Here is a 26056-nt window from a genome sequence, read left to right on the forward strand (position 1 = left end):
ATTCATACACAGTACAGAGGTACTGCCATAGATGCTCAAATACAACACCTCTGTAGGTTAGCGGAACCAAAGCCTAACTTAACGCAGATAGGGGGATTGGAACTAGATGATCTCCAAGGTCCCTTCCAACCTAAACCATTCTTATGATTCTGTGATATACAAAGGCAGATCTTCAGATGCATCCTGTATCACACATTCCCACGGTATTTCACAGCTTTCTCATACTGACCAAGAAATCTCCTGTTTGGTTCTGCACCTACCTGAGGTACATAGCCTGTCTCCATCATGAGAAGGTGTAGTAGAACAATCAAGGCATCAGTGGCACTGGTACACTCAGCAGAAAGATAGAGCATCTCTAAGGAGTGTGGTATTTCACCATCAGCAGCTTCACTGCACAGCATGGGTTCGGAGGGATAGGAACCTGTACCTTCTTCCAGGTCAACATCTTCTGGGACTAATCCTGAAGGAAATTCTAGGCTGGATCCTGCCTTCAAGGGAAAGCAAAACAGAACTCTGTTCAGAAAATTACATCTAGATACATCAACATTACTAGCCTGCTTATTCAAGTCTCCTGTACTGATTTCCCATACATATTGAAGAGATTCATTACACCTCCATTTTCTTGTATCCCAGCTGGAGACCAGGATTATACAAATAGCCTCCCTGACTTCTGATATTTATAATGCAAGCTCTCCATAAAAGAGTCTGTCACGTTACCGAATATACTACCTGAAGACAAAGTGATAATAATGTGTTAAACCTTCATTAGAATTTTTACAACATGCACAGGAGCAATTTACTCACTACAGTATCACCATTTATTTAAATTTAGCCAACATGTATGGCAAGTAACCAAAATAACTTGGGCTGCTTAAAAACACAATAGGCTTAAATAGCTGGGAAAAAATCACCAATGGAGTGGTTTTATCATGGTTTCCTTCTACCAAAATCATACCATATTATCACGTTAACTGATAAAACCACCCACAGACACACAGAAAAAAAAAAGTGATGAATGAAAACTGTACGTAGATTTACCTAAGGGAAGGGTCATGGAAAAAACTGTCTAAAGGAACTGCAGCTACTTCTCCCTCACATCTATGCCCAGTGGCACAAGACACCCTTACGAGGCTGGCACAGCCACCCACCCATGGAATTTCCTTTCTCATTAACAGCAAAGCACATAGCCCGAGTTAAACAGATTTTCAGACTTCCAGAGCTCTTCTACAATGACAGTTGCTTTGAAACTCTCTTGCCGTCTTCAGCCACAATTTTGGAGGAAGATGCCAGAATCCTTCATTTAAATACACAGGGAACATACATAGCCAAATAAATGGCTATGTATCAGACAAGTATAAGGAGCCAATACTCTGAAGATATTCTCTACTGTATAGAACAGCATCTGACACAGAGATGCCTTCTTTTTTTTTTTTGCCTTGTGTTTGATAGGGCAATTCTTATGTACTTACCCTCTCATCACTCTTTTGAACTTCCACTTTCTGGTGGTCAGACCGCTCATTCTGCCCTTCTTTTGGACTGATGGCCTGACTTTTGTTGGATGGCTCTTGACCATTCTGAAGCGGGGAGGAAGTAGAAGAAGAAGAAGGAGGAGGTAGGTTGGATTGTCCATCTGCTTCTTCTAGTAGTAAGCATATCAAATCACCAGAAACAATCCCATATGAAGCTAAGGTTTTCTCATCTTCTGTGAGAGCATCTTTTCTGTTCAATGTTATTAAAAACCTGGTATCAGGACTGCAGAATGAAAAAAGAAACATGATTGACTGCACCTGGGTAACTGCACACAAAGGTATATAGTTAGAAATGCATACTACAATAGTACTATGCCATGCGTTTTAATGCATTCATAATTAGCCATATATTAAAGGAAGAGTGAAGAAAAAAAATGGTATTTAATTACTTCCCCCATGTTTTTCTCCAAGTAGATTTTAAGTAGCTGTAGCTGCTTGGTAGGTATAACTTCATTTACAGTTAACTGTTCATAAAAGAGTTACCAAGGAAAGCAAACAAGTGCCCTCCAAATTAGAAGGTATTCACACCTGGCAAAACAAGCTTTAAACAAACTACTGGCTGAGATTATTTAAAAACAAGATAGTCTTGCAGGCTGGCCCACCTCGCTTTCTCATTGAGAACACCATTCATTTCAAAAGGCCAGAATGCTAGTTACAATTAAGGGTAATAAGATGCTTCAGGACAAGCACAATAAAACCAATCAGAAACGAAACTGGTTAGAAGAGAAGCAGCTATCCAGTATAAGCTATATAACACACCCACTGTGGCAAAACAAGCACTTCACTTCAGATTTCGCCTGCCCACACTGCCGTGCAGCACGGCGCGGTGCTATCAGTGCGTTTCACTGTGAAGCATTAGCACATCGCACCCAACTACAGGTGAGCATTTCCCACGGGCAGTTTCGCTTTTTAGCCCGGCAGCGACGGCCCATGAGGCAAACCCCACCTCAGGCTGTGGAGACCCGCTCAGCAACCCCAAGAACGGCGCAAACCCTCCAGCCAGGCGATCTTATAACCCCCGCCATGGCCTGCCCGGTGCCGCCCGGCGGGACGCCGCACACGGGCCCGCCGCCCGCCTGCAGGGGGCAGCAGCGCCGTCCCTCCCCCCGCCCCGCAACGCGTGGTACGGCCCCGCCAGCCCAAGCCCCGCGTGCGCGCGGCCACCGCCCTCCCCCGACACTTTTCCCCCTCTCTCTCCTCCCCCCCCCAGCGATGGTTCGCTCCGCACGTTACCTGTACCCCCAGGCAGGCAGCAGGGTCTGCCGCAGCTGCGCGCGCAGCTCCCCCAGCGTTGGCTCCGCCCCCTCTACCTCCAGTGGCGCCGTTCGCTTCTGCATTCGCACACGAAGCTTCATGGTGGCGGCGGTAGCAGAGGCGACGGCAGCAAGTCGCCCGCCCTCACGCCCTTAAGCAACCCTTAGCTGGCCCTTAAGCGGAAGGCGGCGGTGGCGGCAGCGGCGCAAGGGCTGCCGGGGCGTGCCGGTGTTTTGGTTGGCGCGGCACCGCCCCCGACCGCGCACCGCCCCCGGCGCGCGTGCCTACCCCGTCAGCGCCTGCCCTGCCCAGCCGCGATCGATGATTGGGCGCTCGGGCTGTGGCGCGCATGCGCCGGGAGGCGGGCCGGCCGCTCGGCGGGGCGGTTGCTTTTTATCGGCGTTCCGGGAGTTGCTGCTTTTCGCCACCGTTACTGAGGTGGTTTTGCTGCTGCGGTTCAGCAGTGGCTTATTCCCCTCTCAGCGGGTTGTCCCCGCCTGTGCCTGGAAGGGGATAGACGCCGGCGGGAGTGATTTCTGCGCGCTGGCTGCCAGCCTGCCGCCGTGTGGGGTGGAGGGGTTCGGTTGGGCTGCGCTTTTCACTGGCACACTGGTTTAGATGTTGCTCTAAAACACGCCTGTTGCTGGCTGGGTCTTAAACTGTTGGCGAAGTTCATGGAAACGTGCTAGCGGAAGGGGTGAAGGATGCTGTTTTATAAAGGAGCGTGGGGTTTTTTTTAAGGCAGACAACTGAGGTAATGTTTTAATGCCCGCGGTCAGGTAATCTCGCCAAAAGTATAAAGTGTCACAAAGTCAAGTTTACTGGCATTAGTTCGCCTTTATGTGTCATACTTAGGGTAAATAGTCCCTCTCCACATCTTGGATCTTTCAAAAGGTAGACTCAGTTTCATCGAGGAAGAAACACTTTGCAGAAGTGTAATGTCAGTTGGGGAGGAATTGTAAAAGGTGTGATTTATTCAAGTTTTTACGTGATGAATTCCATTAAATTTTAGACCGGTCAATTTAGAGGTAACTTCAGATCAATGAGTATTCTCAGTTCATCTTGGTTTACTTTCTAATACAATTTACTTACGTACTTCCTTACAAGGAATAGCACAAGAAATACGAGGTGCAGGAAAATTGGGGTACTTTCTAAGAATATAGTGTGAAAACAATACATAAAGTGAACTTGAAACACCTTATACAGCTGTCACCAAGTAAAACTGCTCATTATGGCACTACTCACATTGTTTAAACCTGCATTTATAGGAGCAGCCCTACCTGTGTCCCTTCAGCACTTACAGGGCCAGTCAGAAAAAGGAGACTAAAACAACAAAAATTCTGTTCTGGGCTACAGGTGAAATCCCCTTAATGTCGTCTGAACATGGTCATCAAACCCACCTAAACCAACCCTGTGGTTGCTGACCTTCAATTTGCTTTGATAGCACTGGTTTGCTGTCAAATAAGTCTCAAACTGAAGGGCAGCCATCACCTGGTTTCAACACATCAGTAAATTACTTGATGGAAAGGAGAGGCTGGTATTGATGAAGTGATGAAAGGAAGGGCAAAGGGACTACTGAGATGGAATACCACTCATTGAGCAATGGAAGAGCTGATGCTCATTACAGTCAGCTTGGTGGTAGGTAGCAGGCCCTCAGCTGTGAGCATTAAACCAAGTGATTTCCCAAGAAAATTGTTGTGCCATTTGCTACTACCCTTTCTGAGAAGTGCTTGTGCAGTCCTCATCAAATGGAGCCACATCCTGGATAAATCTGGAAGAGTAAGTTGTTGTGGCAAAGGGGGATGAGAGTGGGAGGAAGTGGTAAAGGCAGGGATAAAGAGGCTAGAAAGGAGAATGTGTGAAGAGGGATTTAGAACATTGTGTCTGTTGGAAATTGCTTTCCTCTCTCCTGAAGGTTGAGGCCGGTGAGTCATGCCGCTGCCTCAACATCATGACCATTTTCCAGTAGCTGTGGATGCCTCACTCTTTTGTCCTTAGTGTTGTCCCTGTCCCAGCCACCTTCCAGCATTCTCACTGGCACCAGGGCAGCTTAGCCTGCGCCTCCTTAGGAAGGGTGGAGGAGGCTTCCCCAGTATGAGAAATGTTCCTGGGTACAGTTGTGATGTTTGTAGCAGAAGCGCCATTTCAGTAGCTTGCACAAGCTAAAGCAGTTGCCTGAAACAAAATAGTTCAAGTTTCTCAGGAGCTAGCTATAGTAGTTATTATTAAGCAACCAGCTACACCACTCACAAGTGAGCATTCCTGATGGCATTCTGCCAATTTTCCCTTTGAATTTTATGAATCATGCCTCAATATAAGGTTTAGACACATTCTCCACACGACAGTAAGTATTAAACAGGAGAACATCATAAGAAATGGTCCTGATGAAAGGCTAAAACATTTTCCACGGCTTTCAAGTTTGTCTGTGCAAATTTCAAATGACCTGATATTATTTATTTCGTCACACATCTTTCTAAAAGTGCTGATGAATAATATTTTTCTCCACCTTTTTCATTTTGTTTCGGTCTGCAGGCAGGAGACTTCCAATGGCCATGTGTGAAGTTGACCTCAGGCTGGGAAGAGGACTGTGTCAAAATAGTACAGGAAACCTGTGTGCTTACAAGCTAGAAGAAGGGGTTTTATTCAGAAGAATTTTGACTTTCAGCATAGGTCGCCCTCATCAGAAATGGTGAATTATGTGTAAGTCTAATTCATTGAAATAATACACAGCATGGTGACTAAAGAAAGCTGGCTATAAGTAGCTGAGAATGGTTGTTAAAGACAATGTGGTTTCTCAGCTCGAAGTACTTTATTAAAGGTTTTTCTCCCCTACATGGTCAATGTAGAACACAAGCAATAGCATCCATTCCACCAAAGAAGGAAAACCCTATTGATAGCCCTGATGTTTTCTCTTGAGAAATTTGAAATTTAATATAGCTGGAGTCCTGTTGACCTGCAGTCAACTTCCCATGGTAGAGAACTATAAAAAGTAAAGGTCATTGCTTCAGTTATATAGCTCATGGAATTTTACTTTTTTTCCCCTGAAAACTGAGTGTAGTAATAAAGCTGTGAGCCAGTGGACCTTTTCCATTACTTTTCTTTCTGTATTTGCCACTACAGAGAGTATACACAAGACTAATGAGTGAGCCAAACAGCTCAAAGAAAACTAGAGAGGAAACCTTAGAATAGATCTACACAAATGATGGACTCAGGTCTGAATCTGGGCAGATCCCAGACAAGTAATGCCTCCTGCATTCCTGTCCAAGGTCTCAATATTTCTTAGTCTTCCCGTGTCTCTTGGGGACCAGCTTAAGATCACCCTTACAAGTGTGCAGTGCAAAGCTAGAAGAAGAATACCAATTCTTTTTTTGCTAAATGGGCTTTGGTAAAAATGAATGTGGTAGTCCTGGTTCAGGTGCTCATATAGGGCAGTTACAGAGGTCAGCAACATGAACTCAATGGATCCAAACAGTGGAAAGTGATTTTTTTCCATTGGCTCATCAGACAACTGCCTCCCAACATAGTTATCCGTTGTTAATGGATTCTATGTAGGCACTGCGGCTATGTTATTTATTTTGCAGCCTGGCACAGGTTAATAATTCTCTGGCAACTCTGCTGCAAGGCTTTGAAAGACCCTATGAAGGGCATCAGTAGGCAAGCCATGATCAGGAAAAGCTGTGCTAACACAGTGCCTTTGCAAAGCCTCCGAAAGATTAGTGGGGTCCCAGACTTGCTCACAAATATAACCTGTGGGGTAAGGGCAGCATTTGCCTGCTATGGATTCTGTTTCAAGGTTTCGTTGTGCTAGAGTGACTGCTGCCTCATGAGTTGGGAAGTGGATAGTACTGCTTTCACACTAAATGGAGAAAACCACAAACATGAATTTACTGGAGTTTTTTCTGTAGGTATTTCCAGTAGTTGTGGAGAGGTGGAGATCACCTGCTTTAGTGTCATTTATCAAACTTGTGTCTGTGTCATTTGCTGCTTGCTTTAAGTATTCCTGCCAATATATCTCTCCTATCAAACATAAATTTTGTATTCCTTTTCCCTCAGAGGCGATATTCCATATGGAATATCAGTGTGTAGGAAGGGTTAAAGTCTTGAAGCTATTGAGTCCTTTTTGATCTGGCATTGTTGAGTGAGCTGTAGAAAACCTACCTATATTTGAGCATGCGGCAGAGTAACTAGAAACAATGGAGCAAGAGAGATACTGAAAAATCCATTCCCAGTTCTGTGATAACAGCAGAGAGATTTGTGAAACTAAAGAGCTCTTTCTGGATTTCAGGTTGGGAGACACTATATTTGCTATCATGTTTGAGAACTGTTTGTCTTGTGTTTGTTAACTATTGAGGTTTCTTTTGTGAATTTTTGGAAATGAAAGGAATTCTTGTGTGAGCTGCAAGTGGGGAGTTTAGTGCAGGACCAAGGCAAGACAAGGACACAATTCTTCAGAGATACTCTAGGAGGTTGGTTAGTTTAAGATAGTGTGGTTTTATGGCTGTGCTAAACTTGTACAAGACAATGATAGTGACTTTTTTTTTTCCTCAGAAGTTTTCTTAGTTCTTGGGCAGATTTCAGCTATAATCTTTATTGCAAGTTTTACTTAAAGTTTTTGCAGACTATTCACAAAGGAGAAACCAAATGTGGTATCTACAGACTGGTAAGTAGGGTACTTCATTAGGGTGAGACAGGTACACAAATTGAAACAAAGGAGTTTTTCCTTGAGGGAAGAGATGGATACAGATATTTTGTGACTCATGGTGTGCATCGTTTATGATTATGTTTGCATCATAAATGTTGTTAACAGGTCCTGAGGCAAAGGTGAGAAGATGCTAAAGACATGGTATTCTTTCCTGCTGTGTTGGCTGTCCTTGCAGCTTGAGGCTAATCCTGGTCTTAAAGTGAGGATTACTCAGAAAGGGCTGGACTATGGTATGTCAGACATTGCCAGAAGTTAATTTATGATAAATACTTTATGCACAGAATATAGTTCCTTAATAAAACTGCAGTGTAGAAACAAGCTCCTTAAATATTGAAATAGAATAAATTCCTTTTGTCACCTCACACCAGGAACAGCTTTTGTCTCTTCTCTCACTTATTTCCTTCCTTTTTGTGCACTCCAGGTGTGAATTTATCCTTCTATTGGTGAGTACATTCTCCTACACTCCAACAGTGTTTCTACTATATTCCTCATATCGATGTACTTTCTTAGAACTAGGATGAGATGGTCATATAATTGCTCCTTTTTTTAAAGTGTCAAAAACCTAATTGAAAGTGCAATATTTTATTGAAGATAAGAAGACATAATTTGGAAAAAAGCTTACCATTTTGGAACAGCCAAGTAGCAGCACACTTTTACTCTCATTCGTCTCTTTGGCGTGGGATAGCATCTGAATGTGCCATTCTTTCAAAAAATCTAGTAACTGCCTGCCATAATTCTGCCCCTTAACAGAATATCAGCAATTTCCACAATATATTTTCCGTATTCTTTCTAATCATGCTAACTTTCACTGTCTCTTACCTAAGACCTAGTCCATGGGTGTGGAGGGCACACAGTATAATTCCAGTTGTTTACAGAATTAATATTAATAATCAAGGTTAACAAGGCACAAATTCAACAAAGGCTGGGTCATGCTAAGGATTAATCGTCATTTATGTTCTGAACATGCTGACAGGCAAACAATAGACTTGTGAAATGAAAAGTAGAAGCTCAGGGTTTACGCCTTCGAGATGAAAGCAGGGATCAGGTCCACTTATTTCTCTGAGCATTGTTTTAAAGGCTTTGAGGAGTTGAGAAGTGTAGGGCAAACATCAGTCACCCAAACCAGAACTGATCTTCCTATCTTTTATGACATACAGGAGAAGTCGTACCCCAGGGATCTCTCATGTCTTTAGAAATGAGGATTCAGCCTGGTATTTCTTAGTATGAGCCCAGCACGTTTTGTGACGTTCAGCCTGGCCTTCAAGTGCTGAGCCAACACCCCTGCATTAGTAGCAAAAACAGACATTAACAGTGTGCCTCCCAAAGGTATTGAGCATGGTGCCTTTCATGTTTCAATATGAGATTTGAAGGCTGAGGCAATAGATCCTGCCTACGTGCTCCTTTCCTGCTGCAAGAACACTGAGAGAAATTCCACCAGGATCACTGGCTGCCTTCACTGACAGCCATAAGAGAGCTTTAAGTTATTTCAGTGGGAGCCCATATCTTGCTTTGGAGGCAGGAATTCTGAGGGAATCATAATTCATCTCTGCTTCATAAAAGATGCATTTTATAAAAAGGTATTCCGGCGATGAGTTACCATTGATTTCAGTTCTTTGCTTTTTTAATACACTGAAGTCTGGGGGAGAAAAAAATACATATTTTGTATTTAGCAACTGTGTGGCCAAAAGCTAAAGAAACTCATGCTAAAAATATCTGAAAACAGAACCTCATTCCTATCTTAAAGTTTTCGCAGTGTCTTTATCAAAGATGAGCAAAAAGAAGGAAGGCACCAGGAATTTTGGATTTAAAGATGTTCTGTTTGTTGATTTTAGGTGTATTATCAATGCACAAGTGGCACTGAAGCATTCAAAAAAGTAGGGCTTCCTTAAAGCAAGGAGAGAAAGTAAGGAAATAAGTCAGAAATCTGCAGCATGCTGTAATATATAAGGTGCAGTGGCAAAACAAGTGTACTCTGAAAGAAATGGGAAGAAAACATTTGAAAGGATTGTTTTTAAACCTCAAACAACTTCCTGTACACAAGCAACGATCCAGATAGTTCTGCATTTGACATGCCAGCACTTCAGATGCGTATATTGCACTTTTTTCATAAGTAAGCACTATGTATAGAAGTCATCTTGCTACTTCTTAACTGTCTTTTTCATCCAAAAGCTTTGAGACAATCTGAGGTAAAGGTGATGACCAAGTGTTTCCCAAGGCTATCCCCATTGTGAGTGAAGGAAGTGAAACAGTTTCAGAAACCTAACAGGAGTTTTAGAATATAAAGTACAACTCGGGGACAAAGTGGTCCTAACAGATTATCTTGATCTTGGGTTAAATCATTAGTGTATGAGGCTAATAGAAGTTATAAATGGGTGTATCAGTAGCTGGAAGGAGGTCTAGATAAGAATCATAGAATCAGAGCATTTCAAGAACTATGTTAAAAGTGATATTTAAATTATTTGGCAGTATATCTGGACCTTTGGGTGCTTGAATCCAGTCTGCAAGGCATGTGCTTTTCTCTGTCCCCTTGTAGGCAGGAGGATTGGGATAGAGCTCCTGAAGCAAGAAGTACAGAAAGAGACTTTCCCAAGCTGGAGTGGGCAGGAGAGTTTCTCTGTTGTTAAAGTCAACTATGTCATTTCAAGGTAAAGTAAATACATTTCAAAGTTTTAGGATTAAACAGCTTATTATTATCACATAGTAATAATTATGCAGCCTTTTTTTTGTTGCTGTTGTTCTGATTTGTTTTTTAAGTCCTTCCTTCTGCCACACTTGGAGATGAGTTTTAGAAAGCTTCTGAAGGAGCACCTTGGCTAGTTTTTTTAGGGGTTTTTTTAATCAGAGTTTGGGACAAGACACGTCTAAGCATGACTATGACAGAGCAGGGGAAATGGGTGGGAAAGATGGTAGAATTGGTGTTATTAATAGTCTGATGCTAGAAGGGACCTGTAGCAGTGAAAATAATTTGTTTGTGTTTGATGAGAAAAAGCCACCAAAGGGCTAAGATGAAAATGTGTGCAGGGGGTGGTGTATCTGGCCTGGCACGGCAGGAAGATGACTTCTTTTTGTGTGGATTTATGATGGTAAATCAGGATTTTGATTGGGTAGGGCTCAACACCTATTTCCTGCTGAGGAAAATAATGTACCAGGTACAGCCAGTAGAAAAACAGTTTTATAGAGTTTCCTACAATTTCTCCAAATAAGGAGACTAAAATAAAAGCAGGTTTTTCTACAGCCTTCAATCCCATCTTCCAATAGGCTGTTTTTCAGCATCAGAAAAACAGAAACTTCTGGTCTTTTAATATTACTATCAAGTCAAAGTGTGCCGGTCAGTAGCATTTTACTTCCTTTTCTTTACAAATTACCCATGGCAAGAAATACCAATCTGTGAGACTTCATGTACTTTCTACTGGATAGAGTCTGCATGCTTTGCCTATGCTTGATATTTTCCCAATAGCCTGCTTTCCAGCAGGCCTCATTCTGTTATACCATCCTTGTGACCTTAATCCCTGCAGATCTGGGAAATCTGTGTTTGGACAGGCTGGAGAAGAAGAGACTATGGGGTGGAGGTGCATGTGTCTTACTACATGTCTTCCACTGTCTTCTGGCTGGTGATTATAGAAAATATGGAGCCAGATTCTTCCTAGAGGTATACAGTGGAAGGATGATGCACAACAGACATGAGTTACATCAAGAAAAGTTCCAATTAGAAGTTAGGAAAAAATGCTAGGGAGCACCCGAGAAAGGGCCCAAAGAGGCTGGGAAATCTCCATTGTTGGGGGTGTTTAAGAGTCAAGTGGGCAGGGCCCCTGAGTTGGCCCAGCTTTGAGTAGGGGGTTGAACCATAAAATCTCTTGAGATCCCATTCCAGCCTAAATTATTACATGGTCTTCAAAACCCCAATTCATTCTCCCAACCGTAGTTCTTGAAGTTGGCCATCTTCCCAGTAGATAACCTGACTTTAGCTCACTGCAAGCCAACAAGGTTATTAAAGGTATCCTTACTGCTGCCCAAGATGTTACTGGAAAATTATGGTCATTTTAACCAAAAGAAGCTGGTGCCTCCTGCGCCGGGGAAAGTAGATCAAAGGCAATTGTTTCAGAGATCTCTGACAGATATCAGGAAACAATGAGGAATGTATGCTACATGATAAGATTACAGCTGATATCTTTACAATGTTCAGTTTTATTCAACACACCCATTTGCCAGACAATATGCTTGAGTATCAGAAACATTTGTTTTGGCAGGGAAATCTTCAAGTAAGATTTTGTTTAGAAAAATGGATCCTCTCCAGAGCCCTTTGCTGAGACAAGGGAGCGGACTGGGGAAAGAGAAACTTTGATGTTCTTCAGCAAATGCTAGCAATCAGACAACCTGCATGTGTTTATAGATGTAGCATCTGGGTTTAACACACAGACTTGTTTTACCCCAGCGAGTACATTTCGCTTTAAGGAGTTTGTTTTTCTCCCAAGGGGAGGTTTTTGTTTTAGCCAGACATCCTTTTTTGCCTGGCCAGATATCAAGGTGGGGTTTTTTTTTTCCCAAGGATGCTATTAAGTGTAATGGTGCAAGTGTCTTTTTTTCATAAAATATACAAGGGTTAGTAATTTCTGAGAAATTCTTTCACCAAAGCATAAACTTTGCCTTGTATAGTTGAAGGGTTTTCAGTGATCAGAAGTCTTTCTTACTCTTTTGATATGCAGTCTAATACCCCACTTTCTGTATTCTGTAGGCTCAGAGTTAATGGTGTAGATTTCCCAGAATCTTCTGCTTCCTTTATTCCTGGCACTGGCATTAGTCTGTCAGTGGGACATGCTTCTGCTACAATCAGTGCAGACTGGAAAATGAACGCATGGCTGCTGTAAGTATTGTACAGAGAGATACAGGTGGGAGGGGGCAGATCTGGGAGAAAGATTGCAAATGAAGTTAAGAAATGTTCTTGGTAATTATTTTTCAGGTCAGATATGCTTTATCATTTAATAGCAATCTATTTGAATAAACTTCTTAAGGAAAAACATCCCCTGCCAACTAATGCTTTTTTATTGTAAATTATTCTACTCCTCAAATTGTCTCTTTGGGAAGTATCAGGTCAGCCATCTGTTAGTATGCTCAATTTGTCCAGACTGTATATTACATGACATGACATGAATATACAGGACCACAGAGTTTGCAGTGGCCACGTTTGTTACTTTCATTGTACAGTGTAACTGGAAGGTTGACTTTATAGCTAATTATCTATTTGCTGGTATAGTGTATACTCTCTTCCAAAGTGCTCCTGTTAAAGGAAGGGCACTGTCACAATGCCAACCAATTCAGAACTTTGGAAACTTCAGAATTAAGGTCACTATGAAAAACTGGTTTAGCTTCTTAAGCCTGTGCAGTATGAGATTGTTTTTAATGACATGACTGAATACTGATTTTTCCACTTTTTTACCTCAGCATTTTTGCTCTAGAATTTTAATATAATATTGTGGATTTTCTTGTGGACAGGGGGAAGATTAAAACTTCTGGGATATCAGAAAAGTTGGCAAGGTGCTAATCTTTACAAGTTTGGGTTAATGGAGTAACTGGTAACAGCAGTAGGCATTGCTCTATTTGTGAGCCAGATAGTACAAGATTGATCACCAGGCTGCAAGTTTCACAGCGTGTCCTGATTTCGAAGGAATGTGGACAGGCAGTCCTGCATTCGGTCTCAGTACTGGTGCTGGAAATTGCTCTCACTGTGTCCCCAAGCTGCCTGTTGTTCCTTCTGTTATACCAGTATTGTGAGGAAAAGGATACTGTGTTCAGCAGGGCAAATCAGCAGTTCCAAACACAAAGCCAATTTCCCTCTTGCTAGAGGATAAGGACCTGGGCACAATCTGGAGAGACCCCAGATGTGTAAAACTCTAAAGACTTCACAGAGAGCAAGGGAGGCAGGAAGTTGGTGTGCAGGATTTGGCGGAGCAGGTCATGGTGGAGGTGGTTAAAGCCAGTTTTGGTGGAGTTGAGGGGGCGAAGGAGTATTCTTGCCTTGTTGAGGGGCTGCTCTGTTTAGTGTTACCTTTTGTGAATGGTTGTACTTTTAGACAGATCCAGAATATGCCCATATCCTCACCCCCTCTGTTCTCTAGTCCTACATGTTGCTTTCTGCATAGCAGACTAAGAGGAGCCAGCTGAAAATGAGATTTCCAAGGGATACTACTGGCCACCCTGGGCTGTTTCCAGGGTCAGTAAGATAGGTCTTACCACAGCTTTTTAGTTGTGATAGTGTTATCCCTGTATTTCCAGCTCTCGCTGTAGCTCTCTTCTCCATTGTGTCCCAGAGCACTCTGTCAGTCGTAAAATCTCCTGGCAGGCTCTTTGCTTCTGGAGGCATGGAGCCGAGCCTTGCCCCAGTGAATCAGGATTCCTCCTGAAGAAGAGCAGATACAAGGATGCAGGAACAGAGGACCTAATTAGCTGGGCTTCTCCCCATCTCCCAAGCAGCCCAGAAAGGGAGGAGGGTTGAGATCCTTTTGCAGTGGTCCTTGTCACTCAAGGATGGGTAAATCTAATAGGAAGTATCTCTGGAAATCATTTTGTCCAGCCTTCTTTTCAAAACAGAGAAGTCACCAGGCTAGATCAGGTCAGCTGTCCAGTGATTTTGTTCAGCCAAGGATGGTGATACCACAACCTCTCCAAGGCACCTGTTCCAGTGTTGCACAACCCTCCTTGGGAAAATGTTTTTTCCTAATGGCTTGTGGTACAGGAGTTTGGTTAGGGACTGGAAAATGAGGTTCTGAAGAGTGGCTTTCTCCAAACAGCCGCTTGATGCACATATATGGACTGAAAGGTGCAGTTTAAAATGATAGTGGTGGTAGGAGGGACTTTGTGATTGGCAGTACTACTCACTGGTTTGGTCAGGGGTAGTCTACGGTTTGGGGCTGGGTTGAGATTAGTCTTTTGGGATTACAATTTCTTTCCCCAGGACTTTTGCTTAGCTTGAAAAATAAAGAGGAAAGCAGAAAGACTCATGGTCTGAGCTTCATATTGGCAAGGGCTCTTTCTCTGTAGTATGGTGCAGCTACTATAGTAGCTATATTATACTTTTCCCAGGCAGTTACTATAGTAATGCCTGCAAAAAGAAAGCCTAAGTAATCAGGACGAAGGGATGAAAACTGGTGCTTTCAGTGCCAGTTCTGTTATGGTAAATAAGATTTTTATAGGGCTGCTCTAACATCCATTCAGCTCTCTGTATGCTGTACAGCTTCCACAGCTCCTAATTGTAGTCCCAATACCTAAATTAGATGGTATTTAGGTATAAGGATATTTTTGCTGGGGTCTTAGTAGGAATTTTTACAGAAAGGAAAATTAGTGGTTTTGGGGCTGAACAAAGAATGGAGTAATCTATATGTTTTAAAGGGTTATTGAAAATCATTACAGTAAAGAGGAACATATAACAATTGCAAAGTTGAGAACCACTGGGCTGTATATTTAATAACTACCTGACTTCTGCTGCTGCAGTCCGAAGGCCTTTAATATCCTGAAGGACTGGAATGTCTTGTGTTGCTGTGAAATTGTGACATTTTTGCAAACCTGTCAAATTCTGCACAACACTGGAAAATTCACATCCTGGAAACTCACGCATATAATCTGTTTTTTGAATACCATGCATGTCCCTAATCTACTTTAATCCCTAGAAAACCCATTCTTCATTCTAGATGATAGAAGCAAGAAGTCCTTTCAAACTTGATTTATAGGTAGTTTCTTAAATTGTTCCCTTAAAGCAGATGTTTCCTTGACTGAGTTTGTTTCTTTTCTCCAAGCAGCAAAGACCAAGGAGGAATTACTGTGTCAATCTCAGGACTGTTTATTGCAGTTATCATCAAAGTGTCACGGGATAGCACAGGCCACTTGTCCATATTGCTACACAATTGCCAGACGAGCATTAATAGTGTAAAAGTCAAGTTAAATGGTGGATCTAGGTAGGTAAAGGAGGTTTTCTAAATACTTTGTGGGAAATAGCAGGGTTTGTAGCTTATTCAAATTCTTATTTTTAGGGATCCAGTTACAGGATCTGATTGACTATTGAAGGCTGTGAAAATAGATTTTTAAAGGTCTGTTTTCAAAACCAGGCTCGTTTACTGAGTGTGTGAAGTGTGGTTAATCCACTCTTCTTTGTGCATGCGCCAGCAAATGAGCTGACTAGACATACTGCATACGAAAAAATGGCCATTTGAGCATATTAAAGAGTACAAGATTCCAAATGGAGGTTTGCAGGTATGAAGGTGATCTAGGCAGATTATGCCTTTTGACAAGCTGACTACAATTTAAGAACAAAGCTTTCAAAAGAGAACATGAAACAATGCTTGGAGTTCTCGTTTTGATTTTCTATGATTTTTTTTGTCTTATTCAAAATATGGCTAACTGAGCATTGTTTATCAAGATGTTAACATGAACATTCACAACTTCACAGGTTGCCTTCTAAATAACTCTCAAGACTGAGAACCCCTGACTGAGACTCACAAATTAAAGAAACCAGTCAACTGTTCACTCTACCAATATAGCTATAATGGCTTTTCATTAATGTAAACAACATTGATGCCCCAGTCTGCCAGATTTTATGTTCCAAGGATCTCATGGATCTTTGGTAAAAAGTCCGTGGTAAAAAGTCATTGTGTTAATTTCCTTTCCTCCAGCTGGATCTACAGCTTTCTATCTGGTTATCTCGAGAAGCCCATTCACACCAAATTGAATAAAAATGTAAGTTTGCAAAGACAGTTTCAGCTAGCGAAGGGAGGAGTTGAAACACAGTTCTTTCATCACTGACTTGTCTCTCTTTTCATATAGCTATGCCTAAATATCAAATACAAAATCCAAATGATGGATGCGCAGCTTAGAAAGCATAAGGGTGAGTTGTTCATAGTGCTCAAATTGTAACCTTTTTTATTAGACACCAAACCTTTCCTGTGTTCACAGTACAAAAAAAGTGAGGGAAGAAAAATACAGCCATTGTTCTGTACCTTAACCTATTCTATACCCCAATCTAGAAATCTCTTGCATTCACCTTGTATAGAATATTCAGATTTCTTCTGTGCCTGTAGCAAGTCACCTTTAATTTTTCAGTCTGCTGTAGCTGACCTGTGTTATTTCCTTAGATTTTTAAGATGAACATTTTCATGCTGATCCTTTATGCTCTTGTTACTGGGAACATAAGAAAACCTGGTCTCAGGAAAACCGAGTTAGCAGTTACCTACTAAAGACCTCACAAACATCCCATCCTGCACTGCAGTCCTGTAAGATCTTACAAACATAGCACATCTTGTTTTGAGCTAGAGTTCAGTGAGATAACAAGATGGTGCAGGAAAACTGTCACACTAACCATGTTTCTCTTCCCACCAGTTACAATTCCTGTGTCTTGCAGAGACGTGAAGACACTAGAAGTCTGTGTCCAAAAACACAAATAAGATTTTCACTACTATAATCAATGCCACAGCTTTTTTTTGCTTTTTTGCTTTTTTCTTTTTTTTTCATGGTGATTGTAGTGAGGTTTTTTCGCAATACTATTGGTTGGACGAGGGACTCTTGATGTCAGAACTTAAAGGTTAACGTTAGCTTAGCTAAATTGTTTGGTGAACTTGTTCAAATTTTAACAATGGGTAGCAATTTATACCTGTCTCAGATGGTGACCATAGAAGTGAATAATGGTTTGTTAAGGCAACAGTCCATCAAGTATTGTATAGAGTTGCAAAACCCAGATGAAATTAGGGGAAAGGTAATTCTGGCAGGGGGAGATCACGATCACTGACTCATAGACCACTTATCCCAGGTGTAGCACCTCCTCAAAAGATTAAGGAAGTGAAAATCTTAAAAACTGTAGTGATCATGTGTATTAATCTACATAGTATGTGAGTTAGTTTTAGCCAATCTGACTTTTCCAGAGGGAATACTCTTTTTGCCTTATAACATGTTTTTATTTTCTTCTTCCTTTTCCCACCATTATTCTTTTTCAGATTCATAACTTCTATCATGTCTTTGCCTTTAACTAAACAATAATTGCTTGTGGTGTGCTTTTGTAATAACAGATGTTTTGGTTTTATCCATCCTTCTAGTCTTAAGCCAGATTGATGCCTTTGCACAAATAGACTATTCCCTAGTTAGTTCTCCTGCAGTCTTCAAATCACACATGAACTTGGATTTGAAGGTAATTTGTCTTTAATATCATCATGCTTTCTGAGACTTTTTTGATTCTCTTTCGTGTTGATTCATTTTCTTTCACTACAGTCTTACTCAGCCTCTCCAATATTTAATTAGAAAAGCAATAAGACAGTTGGATATTTTGGTCAAGAGCTATTTTGGAAAACAGATAAAATTGTTTATTTAATAAATTAACTGCATTTGTTAAATAACCAAAGCTATTTCAGAGTTGAAACCCTTCAGAGGTGCTTTATAAACAGCACAAAGATGTTCTTTAGATGCACTGCTCTTCCACTGCTGCTTGGTCTTTGACTGTTACTGGTGATACATAATCCATGATGGCTACCAATGTGATTGCAATCCAAAGCATTTGATTTGAGATGACTCAATATCTTGTATATGTACAGGTCACACCCAGGAAAAAAGACTTGTCACAGACAATCCTTGAGCAGCAAACAGCAGTTCCTTTCTTACCTATTTTTCACCTTTGTTGGCAAGAGATATCTCAGCAACACCCAGCTTTTCTAGCAACTTCAACAGTGTTGGTAATTCAGAGCATCCCCATGGCTCTCAAAACTGACTTCAGTTAAGAAAGATGTGCTAGAGCTATGGTTGGAACTCTCCCTCTTCATTATTTTGTTCAAGCAACTTTTACCACCCACAAAAACCACTGCAAGCAGGATATACATAGCTTAAAAATACTAAGCAATTATTTATCAGGTACCTTAGCTAACTAGAACTTACAAGCTAAGCTTTAACATGCTGACACCCCAGTGGGATACCAGATGAGTCTTTGTAAGTCAGTTACTAGTTAAGGAAGTTACTGGTCTTTAGTGCTTCTTAGAACAGGCTGCTTCTTGATGGTTATAAGTTGCCATCTTCCAACTCTCAACTCTTCTTCTTAGGGTTTTATACCTTTCCATGTCAGTACTTTTCCTGTTGAATCTTTCAGCTACTAATCATTTAGTGTCGGTAAATACACTGCTTATGGTCTGTTCTTACTTTTCTTGTCTTGCATGGTCTGAGCTCACATACCTTCTCAAATTTTAGGAATTATTTTCTTAATATAACTGAACCAAGGTCCCACACCTTTGCAGCACCCAAACTGAGGCAGCTGGACCAGGGCTAAGAGTTAGGTGGTATAAAAGGTATTGTGTCCCTGTCCTAAGCAACTTCCAGTGCTTTTGGGTGTGCTCGAAGATTTTCTTGAAATGTCACCATTAGAATTAGATTAACAAATGTGTGTTTGCCACAAGAGAAAGAAACTGTGGTCCAGAGGATATTTTTGTGTGTGTGTGTCTCATAGCTGCAGTTCAGAATACTCACTTGAATGCTCAAATTCAAACTTTCTCTGTGAGTCCTGTATTTTTCCAGAAGAGCCTGAATTTGCTGATTTTTAGGGCATATCAAAAACTTATTTGCTTACTTCAGGTTTTCTTAAATGTCAAGCTTTTCTTCAGATTAGGAAGAATTCTTTCTGTTCAACCACAACCCAATGTATTCTGACAGATACAAATGTTTATAACTAGAAATACTTGACAATGATTCTTTGCAGGGCACAGTCTATCCAGTAGGAAATTGCACAGACCCTCCCTTTGTGCCAGCTCCATTTGCTCTCCCAAACACGGATGATTCCATGCTATACCTGGGAGTTTCCAGTTATTTTCTTAAGTCTGCTTCACTGGCTTACTACAGAGCAGGGGCCTTTAACATCACCATGTCCAAAGAGGTGAGTAGAATTTGCATGTAGTAGAATTACATATATCAGCAGTATGGATGGTCAGCAAAGGAGAGTAACACATTATGTTTGCCATTTCACACAGGTTTGTGTCACACTTCTACCACTTGTAGGAGGGATTCATGGCATTCATTCTGTATGTCGTCATTTAAAATAGTCAAAGTCTGAACTTCTTGTCAGCTCTATGCAAGGAATGACAGATACGAACATCACAGAGTTGGTGTGCAAGAACTGGCAGAAAGAACCAAAAAAAAAAGCTTTTCTCTGCATGTATTCCATATAGGAAAGGGCAAGACAGGAAAAAGTGTACTGAAGCCAAAGACTGCTGCATAGAGGCTCACAACAAATGTATTGCCTATGCTGAGAGCTAGAACAAACCCTGAGACTTAACAGAGCAGCAGATTGAGGTAAGAAGCAGATACAAGGGACCTAAGCTTCCAGCTGTGGTGAGGAACACACAAGACTTCTCTCATAAATGCTGTTTCCATACTGGCATTAACAGTCAAGAGTTTCCAAGAAGTTTTTCTAACTGAAATGGTGCTAAGAGGGTGTTGTTAAAAATTGCTGACACAAATGGCACTGACAAACATCATCAGTGGTCAGCAGCAAAAGACCAAGTGAGATTTTTGACTGCCTTTGACAGACTCAATGTATTTCATCTAAGAAAGTCCCAAAGGCAGGAAGTAAGCAGAATACCACGTCTTGTTCACTGGTAGCTGCTTCTGAAACATGTCCATGAGAAATCTGTCTCTCTTCTGTCCCACAGAGCACTGTGGGATCCCTAGGAATCACTCTGGGACAAGGAAATTGTAAATCAGAACATGGATTATGTAAAAGTAAAGTAAACAGGATACATTGTGGTTTGGTTTGTTCTTTAAAAAAAACAACTCATTTCCAAGCTGATATAATGATCTGATTTATTCCATTTGTTTACAGCTTGCTACAACATTTAACCTAAATACTGCCATATTCAAAGGTTTTGTTCCTGAGGTGGGTACTTTTACTTGTACAGACCTTGTAAGAAAGAGCAATAGCTAACGTTTCTTATGGATATTATCTGTCTACTAATTCATCTGCAAAAGTCTGTAAGAGACAAAGAAATTGAGCTGGTTTTTGATTAGTACAAGATTCCAAGATACATGTCTACCCCATCATAACTATGTTCTTCCTAACTATATCACACTACTCTAGTAGTTCTCTGCCCCTCTAAGTGCTAGATCTGCTCTCAGTGTTTGAAACAGTTGTAAAGAGTAAGTGGTAGACCTCTGTGAGATCAGTCTCATTCCTGTTCCAAGTAATGATATCTCTGCTACTGGTAGCCTGACCTCTTTATGCAAAGATACCTGGTGATTATGTACAATGGGAAGTAATAGTCATGAGTAGCTGAGTTTATAAATATGATAGAAGAAACTATGTGATGCTTTAAAAATCCCTAGTATGGCATCATTTTCTATAAAACTATGAAATTTGCAATCTGTGGCATTGCAAACTAAAGTTTTGTCACAGAATCATAGAATGTTTAGGGTTGGAAGGGACCTTAAAGATCATCTAGTTTCAACCCTTTCTAGGAGTTTCTCTGTTTTTCAAACGATTGGCTCTTTTGGAAGGCTGCCTCTTTTCCAAATTCTTTGTATTGTCGGGGTAAATTTTTTCCTCTTCTTTTTTGGAATCACTCACTTCCCTCATTTCTTCAATGTGGACTGCTAATCCCCAAATCTTGAAATCAGTTTTTCAGGAACAACCTTTAAATTACTTCTCTATATATGTTCAATATTGGTGGGTCTAAAACTTCATCATTTGTTTTACAGTCTTTGAAATTCAGAGTATATGTAATGTTAAATTCATAATTTCTGTTGGTGCAGTTAAAATGATGTGTTTTTAATATAGGTTAATGAACAAGAGGATTGGTATATGGCAGGTGATTACGATGCAGCCACAGAAACTGTGGCTTGAGAAAAGCTTAACTCAATATCTTTTTCCTCTTTCAAATTCCACAGATTGGCCTGAGTTACTTAACAGCATGCCCAATGCTACTGAAGCTGATGGCTACCTCACCGCCTGCGGTCAGTTTAAATGCAGACAGATGCATCCTACAGATCACTGGCTGTGTGGAAGTATTTGCTGTTCTGCCTCATTCAACCACCCAGTACATCTTTGCCGGGAATCTAGTAAGTAATATGAGCTAGAAGATAACATTCAATGCTGGGGCTGAACAAATCACACAGTAATCCTCTAGATCAGCATAAAATAGCATATACTGGTCTGCCACAAATATGCATACTGCTCTGTTGTATTTCACAGGGAGGAAACATGCACCACATATTGTAGAATTTAATAGGCAGGTGCGGAGAGCTACTTATTAAAGCCCTTTTTTTCCATGTGGGAGGTGGAGTGATCATTGCAGAATAAATTGTAATATATAAAAATGTGATTATCTGATGCCCACTCTTGCTAACCTGTTTGTTATAAAATAGTTCAGTGTGTCCCCAGACATCTTTTCATTAGGTTGAAAGTGAACCAATTATGTCAGCCATGCAAGGACTTAAATGATCCTAATGATAAGGAGGCAATCAGGGCAGTATTATCACTTTGCTCACACAACCTCAGTTGCTGGCAGAAAGTGGCAAATTCACAAATCATTTCACTATCTAAATGTATTGACCAAATAAAAGCTTTAGACGTTGTATTTCCAATCACAAAAGCAATTGTATCTGTGCCTGTATCTAAGACAGTATCTGTCTGTGTATACAGTCACAGAAGACTGTTTTTGTTTTTTTCCCTGCAGACAGCCAGTACCAGAGCCTATTTGACAATAACAAAACAGAAGCTGATTATCTCATTACTTCTGAAGAGGTAACTAAGGAAAAATCAGGAAGCAACAAAATATTGGTTTTCCCCATGATTATATGTACAGTGATCTGAAGATGAATTGCAGGCATCTGTGTCTGGCAATTCCAGAAACATTTGTTTCCCAAGTCTTACAATCACAGCCAGGTACTACAAATGGCTGTAAGAGGAGATTAGTATCAGAAATATCCCAGTGGTTCTAGAACTCAGTTGTAGTTTCGCCAGTTTTGATTAAAAGCTGTTGGGAATCTAATAATCTTTGGCAAAGTTAAATGCGTGGATCAGCATGAAATCAGTGTGAAATTCCACAAATGAAGCTTCAAGCAGTGTGCGTCACTTGTGCCATCATCCTGTCTAGTGAATCCTCTTCCTTTACTTCTTTTCCTCAGGCTCCAGTTCTCCCTGCTACGCTCCATTCTTGGCTTCTCAGAGGTAAGTTGATGTGCCTGGGAAAAGTAGCTGAGCCCTTCAGAGTTAACAGAAATTCATCTGAACTTGTTGCTGGACAATTCTTGGTCTGTCTTGGGGATATCATGCCACTGCTCTTTCTGCTTTGAAATAGTATATTCTCTGCTTTTCTTTTTCTTTCCAGTAGGAGGAAATACCTCTTGGAGTGTTCGTTTGGGTTTGGGTTTTTTGGTTTTGATTTGGTTTGGGTTTTTGTCTGTTTGTTTTTGTTGGCTGGTTTTGGTTTGTTTTCTCATCAGAAGCTCCAACTATTACAGAGTTATTACCATGTAACATTAATTGAAACAATGAGAAATGTCTGCCTGGGTCTGCATGACCTAGCAAGCAGTCATAGTTGATTCTGCTCACTTCAGTATCCAGCAGCACAAAAACAGGCATGGGATTAGCACCTCTTCTAGCTGTTTCTGACAGCCCGCCTGAATTCACAGCTGGATTGAGTAGACGTAGCAGTTGGAGTGAATACAAAGTCAGGCGTAAACTCAGTTTCAGGAATTATCTTAATTCACTTCAATGAAATATCATAAAAAGGCAAGTCAAAAAGAGGGAATAAAAGAAACCCCATGCCATTTGTTAGATCATCCACTGTAAACTGAGAAATGGTCAATGTGACACTGCAGCAGCTCAGCCCAACCTACAGCTTTAAGTGACAGGAGGAGGGCACTAATCACGGTGGCGTAAGACAGACCACCAGGACAGAGCAGTTTTTGCCATCCAGAGAACAGTTCAGTTCTGAGAACTGAGTCCTGGCAGCTGAAATGAGGTTGAACAAATTTAATTCCTAAAGTTAAGGTTCAACCCAGATACTTAAAAAATAAAAGACTTCAATTTAACTTAGTGCAGGAAAACTGGACAGCTCTTTGCTGTGTGTATTTCACATCTTGGGGCTGCAACCTAAACAAAATAAGATATTTTTTGCCTGAGACTGTCAAGCTCTGTTCTGACCTTTTTACATATCACTCCAGTTCTAACCCTCCATCTCCTGTGTCAAGCTGCAATCCCATAGGCATCAGGCAATAATCACCAAATGTGTTTTCCCCCTCACAGCAGATGTCCGTGGCAGAGAATTTTCTGTCTTACGCTTTACGGAGTGCAGTGATCCCAGTAATCAATGGTAAGGATTGTGGCCAATTCCTGAACATGGTTGGTGGAAAGCAGGACTGAAACCATAAAAGGGAGTGCCCAGCTTTAAACGCTGTGTTATGGAAGGTTTTCTGTCCGTTTGGCTACATCTGGACAGGTCTGCTCTGTGCTGGACTTCAGTCCCAGTCCATCAGTCACACAGATGAGGGGCTAGGACAGAGTAAGTCATGGCTCACTTCCAGACACTGGGCTTGGGTTTCATTTTCACTGGAGGCAGTGTACCAGCAGAGCTGAGGCATGCTTGAATCTTGTCCTTACAGTCAAGCTATGATCATAAAGTGGCCCAGAGTGGGGAAGCACAGAAGCATGCTTGCATCTTGGGGCTTCAGGGTAGCGTCTCTAACTTTATCACCTCCCTTTGCATTTGTCTTCACTTGGCTGCCACAGACAGGACAAAATAGAAAATCAGCTCAGTGAGATGCAGAGGGTGAGGGATGATGAAGAAGTGAAGGTGGAAAGAAGCAGGTGGAAGAGTACAAGGTGCCTATGAGGTCAACAGAGGTGAGGAGACTGCTGAAGAAGCAAGTGAGCTTTCCTCCTTCGATGAGGAGAAAGGAGAGAGAATCATAGAATGGTTAGGGTTGGAAAGGACCTTAAGATCATCTAGTTCCAACCCCCCTGCCATGGGCAGGGATGCCTCACACTGGAATGAAAGGGAGGGATGCAAAAGAAAAAGAAAAGCAAATAGAAATAGAGTTGGGCTTGATCCAAAGATTTAGAGATACATGAGAATAAGAGGGACAGACAGGATTAGAGGATCAGATAGAGAAGAAAATGAAAAGAAGATGGAGAACAAGTCTGAATGGGGAACAGCAGAAACCAGATCTTGTGGGGCAGATATCTGAAGAGGAGCAAAGGCAGGTCCCAGAGTCAGACAGCCGAGAGGTTGTAAAAGGTTTGTATGCAACTTTTTCACAGGATTTTTTGCTTTTTAGCACATAAGAACAATAGCTCCCTTGAGAAGCACAAGGGCAGCTGGTTAAAGGGAAATTGCAAAACAAATTGAGTTCCTTGAGAAAGATGCGTCTAAAGTACATTTTGTAATTACATTCAAATGTATTTATATTTCTCCTTTCCGAAGATAAACTAGGAAGAGGATTTCCTCTCCTTAACTTGGCCCACACTACCCTGACTGGACCTGTAATAAAAATGAATCCGGTGAGAAGCCCAATTTCTTGTTAAATAATACTGCTTCTTTGTCAGGCCTGCGCATTTTTATGTGTTCCTGTGTTGGGTAAGTCTAAATGTTGCTAATAGTAAAAGCTTTAACTATATACTAGATATAAAACCCAAACTCTGGACCAAAAATGAGCCCTCCATCCTCCCACCCCTAGCAGTTGTAGGTTGTAAAGAGTCCACTAGCCCTTTGGGGTATGCCAGCATGGGGACACCACAAGGACAGCGCCGCTATTCCCAGCACGATTTAGGAGCACTGAGTGTGAGAGTCCTTACTGCTATGGCCATTCTATGACCTGTGCTTATAGGCAACCGGAGTGTCTCTGTGGTGTTACTCAGCCTTTTGGAGGTCTGTATTAACTTACATCAGAGCCCATCCCTACCTTAAAGTTGACTAAAGTTCAGGAGGCATAAAGCCACTTTTGTCTCCTGCCCTGCTCAGGGTCTTACCATGGGATCTAGTCCCAGAGTACTGATACTGACTATGTGCGTTTGAAATGTAAGGTAATTTTATATGTTCTTCTTTCCTCAGGGTCATCTGGTGATTTCTACAGACGTTGATTACAAACGTAAGGAAGGGGGAGATGAGGACCTTCACAGTCACTCCTAATGTCCCTTTGCTTTTAAACAGTAATAAGACAAAAATGTAGTCTTCCTTCTGTTTGCTTGTCGGGAGTAGATGCTGTAACTTAGGGAGCTGGCTTCTCGGTCACCTGAGACTGCTGTTCAGAGAGTCTTTACACAGATGGAGTTCTAGGTGGCAAAGGGTGGATATCCGTGTGGTGGCACTGTTCCGGAGCTCACCACGTGTAGGAGATGCCCAGCACCAGGTTATTGTCCTGGCACATTAAGCTTAGGAGCAAGGGCTGGACTTGTGCACTTCGTGAGCTGGTTTGTGGGTCGCCTGAGAGCACTGCCCTGAGCCGTGTATCTGCTGGGGTCTGACGGGGTCCGGGTTAGCCCGCCGGCGCTGGGCTGGTGCCGGGTCTGCGGGAGCAGCCCGGGCCGAGCCGGCTTCTCGCTGCTAGGGTCGGCCATGGGAAG

The 26056-nt window shown here is 41.6% G+C and overlaps 2 protein-coding genes across 3 annotated transcripts in view; one reads left to right on the forward strand and one right to left on the reverse strand.

The window, feature by feature from the left end:
* The window catches only part of FBXO7 (F-box protein 7), a 47769-nt gene extending 44689 nt beyond the window's left edge, over window positions 1-3080 (reverse strand). For both annotated transcript variants that reach the window (XM_030477999.1, XM_030477998.1), the window contains exons 1-3: window positions 2763-3080; window positions 1470-1752; window positions 261-488 (exon numbers count right to left, since the gene is read on the reverse strand). In XM_030477999.1, the coding sequence (XP_030333859.1) occupies window positions 261-488; window positions 1470-1752; window positions 2763-2884 (633 nt within the window). In that variant the 5' untranslated portion in view covers window positions 2885-3080. The remainder of the gene's footprint in view (window positions 1-260; window positions 489-1469; window positions 1753-2762) is intronic.
* Window positions 3081-7556: 4476 nt separating this feature from the next.
* BPIFC (BPI fold containing family C) lies at window positions 7557-25657 on the forward strand. Its single transcript, XM_030478004.1, is given in 16 exon segments — window positions 7557-7593; window positions 7596-7715; window positions 10019-10130; window positions 12218-12346; window positions 15276-15431; window positions 16146-16209; window positions 16297-16357; window positions 17559-17650; window positions 19199-19372; window positions 20318-20371; window positions 21379-21549; window positions 22167-22234; window positions 22618-22660; window positions 23741-23807; window positions 24918-24994; window positions 25545-25657. Coding segments are annotated over 16 exon segments (1503 nt in total). The 3' UTR covers window positions 25623-25657.
* The last annotated feature ends 399 nt before the right edge of the window (window positions 25658-26056 follow it).

Source organism: Strigops habroptila, chromosome 3 (assembly GCF_004027225.2).
Source record: "Strigops habroptila isolate Jane chromosome 3, bStrHab1.2.pri, whole genome shotgun sequence".
In the NCBI taxonomy this organism is placed as follows: domain Eukaryota; kingdom Metazoa; phylum Chordata; class Aves; order Psittaciformes; family Psittacidae; genus Strigops; species Strigops habroptila.